This window comes from Phalaenopsis equestris, unplaced genomic scaffold, assembly GCF_001263595.1.
Source record: "Phalaenopsis equestris unplaced genomic scaffold, ASM126359v1 Scaffold217273, whole genome shotgun sequence".
NCBI classification, from domain to species: Eukaryota; Viridiplantae; Streptophyta; class Magnoliopsida; order Asparagales; family Orchidaceae; genus Phalaenopsis; species Phalaenopsis equestris.
In genome coordinates this window covers 76,119-84,224 of record NW_018235810.1, presented here as the reverse complement: position 1 = coordinate 84,224, position 8,106 = coordinate 76,119, and the positions used below count along the sequence as shown (strand labels likewise).

Sequence of the window (8,106 nt, the reverse complement as noted above, 5' to 3'; positions counted from 1 at the left end):
TTTTTTTAAAATGGGTGAAAAAGGTATTGCTCATGGCAATGTTTAAAAAGCGAAATCTGGAAGTGAGATATTTTTCCTTAGCGAGGCAAGGCGTAAGCCTAAAGACAGATCGAAGTGTAAGCCTCAAAACAAAACAATTAAAAACTTATAAGCTAATGGAAAGCTCGCGAGAAGATCAAGGAAGACTCCAATCGACTACAAGCCTGCAACTCATGGGAAGGTCATGTCGTAGAAGCAGAACTGGTGGAAAATTTTGGTCAATAGCAAAGAAGAAGGCAGTGGAGAAGAAGAGGCTTTAATGAGTATTCTGCAAGGCTTGGACGGGAATTTGACACTCGACAAAGAGAGGAATGCTGCAAGGCTTCGAAGGGACTTCGACGCTCGACGCTACAAGGCTTGGACGGGGCTTCAATGCTGGACAGAGAGCCAAAGCCCTGACAGGGACACTCAAACAAGCTCGAGACGACACTCAAAGTGGCAAAGCGGATGTTGGGCTCGTTGAAGCTCAAAGGGAGGAAGTGGATGTTGTAATAAGGATGGAGCTCGAGAACAAAAATGATCGTGCCTCAAACGCCTCGAGGCAAAACGCCCTAAGGTGTACGCCTCATTTTAAAAAAGTGTAAGTCTCGCCAGCAGGAACAAGGCTTAACCTAAAGGCAATTCTTCAGCGCCTCAAATTGAGGCACGTCTAGACAAATGCAATGATTGACCTTTTAAATGTTGTCTCATCAACAAAGAATCTGAAAGCATTTTACACCTGTTTGAAGTCCTTTTTTTGGCTCACTGTTTGAAAACAGATAAGAATTAAACAGTAATTACCATTAGAATAAGCACCAGAGCAACTTGGAGATGTTTCCAATCTAAAACTTATGAAATAAAAAAAATCCGATAAATATAATGAAAAGATAAGCAGAACAAATGTCAGTAAAGCTTCTATAAATAATAGAAGTGCATAAATTCATGTTTAATATTCAATAATCAAAGTTAGAGGAAGGATAATTAGTGTAAAATCATCAAATCTCCACAAGACCACAAACACATGAAGCAATCAGACATTTATTATTATCCCAAACTGTGGTGCTATATATGACACTAACACCGATCAAGTTAAGCTACATATAGACATACAAACAAAAGCAAATACATGAGCAAACAAATGAACCAGTGTAAAACTATCTCCAGCACCTCCTGAAGAGAATTGGATTTAATGATCAAAACTATTCCTGCACCTTCCAATATATCCTGCATATTTCTACTGCCTCGTCGAAAAATTAAGTGCATAAAATATTGATGGTTTCAAATTGGGCAGTGAAGAGAAACACAACCTCCCATCTTCCAACCATTTTCTGAGTCACCCTATCAAAAAACAATTAAGACCAAGCAGAATTGGGAAAACATGAAAGAGAGCAATTTCGGAAATTCCTTGTCTCAATAGGTAGATTACTAACACTAACTAGAGCGGTAAACAAAGGTAAAATACACTAACCAATCAATGTTCAGAATCTCACCAATCAATCCCCAGCAGATGGGGTTGATGACTTGAGCTCCTCCAAAGTTGACTTAATTTGATCACGCATAAGCTCTATCCGTTTCAAATACACCTCCAGCTCAAGAATGTTTTGATTCCTCCACTTCTCATCAACCAGAAGATTCCCCTGCAAATTCCCAATTCCCAATTGCAGAGGATTCATCCCAAGTAGCCCACCACCACCAATGCCTCCAACCCCAGGTATAAGCCCTCCCTGAGGCCCAGCCATTGCAGACTGTAGGAGTTCCTTGAATAACGGTGATAGGCAACTCTTCACCGTTTCCTCAATAATGATTGGAATTGGAACAGACGATGTTGGATCTAGTGGTGCAGCTATGGGAACCTCCACAGCCACCCCATTAGCTGCAGCTGCAGCGGCAGCAACAGCAGCCTCTTGTTCAGAATTAGTCATCCTGATTCTCTTTCTTGATGACCTTGATAGTTTCCTCTCTGAACTTAGGAAGCCATCACCTGCAGCAGCGCCAACACCAAATCCAGAATCAAATTCCAAAATGCTGGATGCAGGATTGGGAGTGAACTCATCATCTTCGCTGTCGCGGCCGCGTTTGACGCTGGCACTCCAGATCTTCCGGGCGATCTCAAAAGTGGCCTGCTCGTGGGCGCTCTTAAAAACAAAATCTTTGCCCGATACCATTCGGTTGACGACGTTTCGATACTTCTTCTTCAGACGACGGAGTTTCTCGATGAGCTGATTTTTGTTGAACTCCAGCTGCAACTGCTTCTTGATTTGCTCGTAGAAAGGGCCAGTGTCGTACTGGTGAGAAGCGTGGGTCGTCCCCCGCTGCGTCGTAAACTCTAAGAACCCTTGCAGGATGGTGATCTCATCCTCGTCAGTCCAAAGACGCTGGAACAGCCGCCGTGAATCGTCAACCGAAGTGGCCGACACCACGCGCCTGGAATCTTCCGCCGCCGACACGATATGCGCAGGTGGGATGTCGCTTACCGAGATGGGGACAGCCTTAATTGACCCGTTCTGCGGGGCTGTTCTAGTAGGCGTGACAGCGTGGTTAGGGTTAGGGTTCAGAAAGGTGATTGGGGAATCGGGTTCGTCTTTAGGAAGAGACGACGGCTGAGAGTGCTGCGGTGGCGACAGATCAGGAAATTCTTCTTCATCATCATCCAGGTCGTCTTCCATGTCACTGTCGTCCCCTTCACTGTCATCAAGTTCGTCGTCTTCCTCGAAGGCACCTTTTCCTTCTTCCTCCACCGGCTGCATCGCTCGCTGCTTGCTACCGCTCTCGATCACTGATGCTCCCAAGGCGACGGCCCACCTCCGAACCGCGCCGTTAGTACCGCTGGCTCAGAACGACAAGGGATCGCAGCGAATATGGCGGAATTGGCTTGATCATGTTACTTTTAGGGTTACAAACAGACTTGGCTTCTTGTTTCGGCTCCCATGCCTGGACCGCCTGCCCGCTACGCGCGGGACCGATACACAAACCGGGGACATCCGATCAAATTTCGTCCGTTGGATAAAATCCAAAAAAAATATATATATATTAATGCTGAATCTATAACATTTTACTCTTCTAATTTGATCATCACATGAATATGACCCAATTATCTAAGATGAATCTCTCTAATTCTGTTCTTCACTTAAGCTACGCCAACCCTATCATGAATATATTCATTTTGCATTTTGTCTCTAAGTGTAGAGTTACTCATCCACCTAAGCATTCTCATCTCACCAATATTTTTATTTTATGTTTCTCTTTTAAATGTCAACATTTTGTACTATAAAGCATCGCAAGTCTCACTGTCATCTTATAAAATTTTCTTTTAAGTCAAAGTAGTACTTTTCTATCATGCATCCTCCACTTCAATCAACTAACTTGAATTCTACTAATAACAACACCATCTATATCACCATCACTTTCAATAATATACCCAAGATATATAAAACGTTCACATCTTTTAATGATTTGATCACCCATAGTTACAACATAGTTACAACTCTGTCAGTTACAACTCTGTCATTAGAGCTACTACTACAAAATTACATTCCATGTATTCAATTTTAGGTCTACTCAAACAAAAGCTTTTAGACTCTAATGTAGACCTCCATAATTCAAGTCTCTCCTGAAATTTTCTCTATTATTATCCACAAGAAGGTTATTATCAGTGAAAGGCATACACCAAGGTATACCCTCATGTAAATGTACAAAAAGAGCATCCATAACTAAAGTATATGGGCTTAAATCCGACCTCTGGCGTAATCCAATTGAAATAGGAAATTTTTTTGTCAATTCTCCTTCTATACGAACACAAGTAATAGCTATAGTATACATATCTTTAATGACTTGAATATAAGTCATATCAACTACTTCTCAAGAACTCTCCAAAAAACTTTTCTTGGAACTTTGTCGTAAGCATTTTTCTATAAAGATCATATGTAGATTCTTCTTACTTTCTTTGTACTTCTCCATCAAACCTCTCAATAAATGTATAGCTTTCATAATAGGCATGTTTGGCATAAATCCAAATTGTTTATGAGAAATCTGTGTATCATGCCTTAACCTATGTCAATTACCCTCTCCCATAATTTTAAAGTATGACACATCAACTTGATTTATCTATAATTAGCACACTCTTGTGCATCTCATTTATTCTTAAAAATGAGGACCAAAATGCTCTTCCCCGACTCCTCAGGCATTGTTTTAGTTTTTAAAATAATATTGAAGAGTTTAGCAAGCCAAGAAACTCTCGAATCTCATAAATATTTTGACACTTCAATTGAGATATAATTAGCTCCAACTGATTTTCCCCCCTTAGTTTTCCTTAAAACATTGTCAACTTCGTTTTTAATAATGCGGCGATAAAAATAAAATATTTTATTATTATTAATGATATTAAGATGACTAAGGTTGATCATATTTTCAAATAACTTAATTAAAAGTTTGTCAAAATAGTTTACTCATTTATGTTGAATATCTTCTTCTAAGAAAAAAACATTTTTTTTATTTTCATATTTAATGCACTTTACTTGAGTTAAATTTTTAATTTTCTTTTGTTTTTATTTGGCTAGTTTATACATACATATTTTCACCCTCTTTAGTATCTAATATATTATAAAGATCAATAAAAATAAAATTTTTAGTGTCACAAATTGTTCTTTTAGACCGTCTGCGGGCCACCTTATATTTTTCTTAGTTCTCTAAGTTCTTACATTGAAACAAATTTTTAAAACACAACTTTTATATTTTATCTTTTCTTGCACATTATTATTTCATCGCCAACTATTTTTATTTATAAAAGAATTTCCTTTTGATTCTCCAAGTATATCTTTTGACTCTTTTTTAGTTGTGCTTGTTATTTTATCCGATACAAAATTACCTTCTTTATGAACATCTAAAATCTTAAAAAAAATAATTTTATTTATGCCTTTTATGTGCAAACATCTAATTTTATGATAAAATTTAATTATATTCTTTATCTTACAAGTCATCATCTTAAAATTTATGACTAATAATTGATATTAAGTATTTAAATTTTAAATTGGAATGATCATACAATTTTTACATTCTCGACAATCTCATTTTCTAATAAGGAAATAATCAACTTATGTTTTATTATATCTATTCTTATAAGTAATAATATGCTCATCATTTTCTTAAATAATGATTAGTAATAAAAAAGCATATACTGAAGAAAAATCTAATATGATTCTACCATCTTCATTAATAATTCCAAAATTGTAGCCACCATGAATGATTCCAAAATCTTCCACCACTTTATCAACTGTGTACATTTGAATCTCTCGCAATAAAAATTCTTTCTTCAAGAGGTATCATTTGTATTAAATCTTCTAGATCATTTTGAACCTATATCTAAACCTATTTGAGGAGCATAATCACTCATAATAATAAAAATCTTAGTTTCAACAACAACTTTTAGGGCTATAATTCTACCTTTAATTATATTAATTATTAGAATATTATCTTTCAAACTTCTATTTATAATTACACCTACATCATTTCTATTGTAACTCGTTCCTAAATATTGAAGTTTAAAATATAAGCGATCAATCTTCTTAGCATTTCTCTAACTCATTTTGTTTCGTGAATACATAAGATATTTATCTTCTTATGTACTAATTCCATTAATTAACCTGTGAGAATACTTAGATTCTGTACTAATTCCATTAATTAACCTGTGAGAATACTTATATTCTAAGATTCTATCTTAATATTAGTTTCATGGATTAACTTCTTTATCTGCATTCATCTATAATGTAGGAATTCTTGCTTATTTGACACTACACTCAGACGTCGATGTATTGACCCTTGCACACTTTTTACTGTATTTAGGTCACACAATGTGCCGCTTCAAGAGAGTGTCGTAACTTTTATAAAAGGAGTTGAAATATTCATATCATGATTTTTTGACAAAAAATTATACCTTGGGTGTCGACTACCTAACACAACCCTCTACTTTTTATATTTAGAGCTTGTGACCCAATAATAACAATGTTAAAAACAAATAATACAATTAAATCTTCAATTTTCTTAAGACTTTCTAGAGAGAATAAAACCAAATAATTTACACAATCATGTGTTGTGTGGCTAGCATCAAGTTGAAATCCTGAAGAAATGTTCTTCCTTTTTCCTTTTAAAGAGAGCAGATCGAGGTTTCATTCCAATATTCTCCATGTGGGATTAATTTCGATAGGGAGGGGGGCGTTAGGTTGTAGTGGAGGTGGATTTTATATATTTTTTCAACATTTAGATACAGACCATGCAATTGTTATGTATTAACCTATGCAATATTAAAAAAATATTATTTATTTATAATCCTATAAAAAATGATTTAAAATCTAATAAAAATTAATATTTTTTCCATACAATATAAAATTTTAATCTATATATATCTATTAATGATATTTATTTATTATTTAATTAATTTTAGCCAAATCAGGTAAATATGAATGAATTTATAAATTGAGCTAAAAAATATTTGTATTTCATTTGTTTGCTTAACGAACAAATCAAACATAAGGTAATTAGCGAGCTGAACACAAGTTATTCATGAACAACGAGCTTATATAACAGATCTAAATACTTACGTAAAATGATATTTCATTTTGTTGAATTCAAATTTTATTTGTGGATAACATATAAATTTCACTGACAAAGTTGAGAGGTGAAAGAATAATGAAAGGTGAAAGGAAAAAAAATTGAAGTCAAAGCACATGACATTGCCTAATGAAGGATTGTCAAAAAAAAAAATATTGCTTACCTTTAACAATGCATACGAAGGTTTTCCAATAAGGAACGAATCCTAATGAAGTTGTATATCGACTTCATCAAGACCAACTAAATTCTGGAAAATATCTTTAAATGTTTCGAAGCCTTACTTCTTAGTCAATTCAATGGACAACTTGAAGCCTTCTTGGGGTGACACCAATTCTTGATGAGTTTAATGAAAAAATTGAACTTCCATGGATGACTATACTTTTTTATGGTTCTAATAGACAAGTTGAACTCTCACTTAAATATGTTGAATCTTGATTTGTTCGCAAATTACACGCAAATGTTTAGAGTGTAAGAAATGAGAGTGGTGCTTGGGTTGCGTGCATTTGAAGCACGGCAAGAGAGAGAGAGAGAGAGAGAGAGAGAGAGAGAGAGAGAGATGAGCGAACAGTAATGAGTAGTAAAATATCATGTCTATTAATATTTTCTCAAAAAAAGGATCGCCTCATTTATAGGAGAGATGACACCATATAGTGATATTGGGTTTATGTCCCTACTTTAATGGGAGCCACACAATATATTCTAGGTAGTTTACATGTATGAGTCTATTGCTCAGTTGTTTATGACTCGGTTGGCTAGGTTAGTATAAATTTGGCTCGATAAAGCCAGTTCAATTGGCTAGGATGATTTGGTACAATAGGTCAGTTGGACTTGATTAGCTTTGGGTCAACATGATGACTTGATAGGCTAGGCTTTGTCAATCGGTTGTAGTCCGGCTATTGGCTCTTGATCCCTGGATGAGGAGCTCCTTTCGACAGAAAGGAACTAGGTTATTAAACAAAGGGTTAATCAATATAACCCAATAGATAGGTCATTCCTTAACATGGAGATCCTTTATGATGATTGTAAGGCTCTATTATATTTTCAATTATTGATCCCCGATAATGAGCCTTAAAAGCATCTAGTAATGACAAGAAACTGGATTCTTTCTCAAGTCAGATCTACCAAAAGGTAAGTTGATGCCTTCATTAAACATTCTTGTCATGATTAGTTAGGGTGCTTATCTATCTTGCCTTAGTCCAATTAGTTTAGACTCGGATCATTCTTTTTTCACTCTTCTGTCTCATTTAGCCTTTATCCTCGACAAGGATGGTTGCATCCAATTGGATAAGTGAGTCACTTGGTCTATTATCAGTGGACCCTTCCTTGTCATACTTCATTTCATCTAGACCTTTAGATCTCCTTGGGATCCATACTAGTACACTCCTGATATACATATTTGGTTCCCTGATGCTCTACTTCTTGAAAGCTGCACTGTGGCAAAAAAAAATAAAATTAAATATAAAATTAAATATCATTTATTTTGCA

At 35.5% G+C, this 8,106-nt stretch overlaps 1 protein-coding gene across 4 annotated transcripts; it reads right to left on the bottom strand.

Annotated features, from left to right (window-relative positions):
- Window positions 1-957: 957 nt before the first annotated feature.
- LOC110037234 (probable transcription factor At3g04930) lies at window positions 958-2,983 on the bottom strand. Of its 4 annotated transcripts, none has more exons than XM_020741828.1 (2): window positions 1,487-2,983; window positions 958-1,356 (listed from the first exon to the last, which is right to left on the bottom strand). In XM_020741828.1, the coding sequence occupies exon 1, from the start codon at window positions 2,763-2,765 to the stop codon at window positions 1,512-1,514; it is 1,254 nt and encodes a 417-aa protein (XP_020597487.1). In that variant the 5' UTR covers window positions 2,766-2,983; the 3' UTR covers window positions 958-1,356; window positions 1,487-1,511. The 4 variants fall into 4 exon arrangements, with proteins under 4 accessions (XP_020597487.1, XP_020597488.1, XP_020597486.1 ...); XM_020741829.1 differs by having other exon boundaries at window positions 958-1,346; XM_020741827.1 differs by having other exon boundaries at window positions 1,509-2,983.
- Between the last annotated feature and the right edge of the window lie 5,123 nt (window positions 2,984-8,106).

What these genes read in the sequence shown, in the direction of transcription:
- LOC110037234 (XM_020741828.1), bottom strand. Translation starts at nt 2,765, where the DNA reads ATGCAGCCGGTGGAGGAAGAAGGAAAAGGTGCCTTCGAGGAAGACGAC.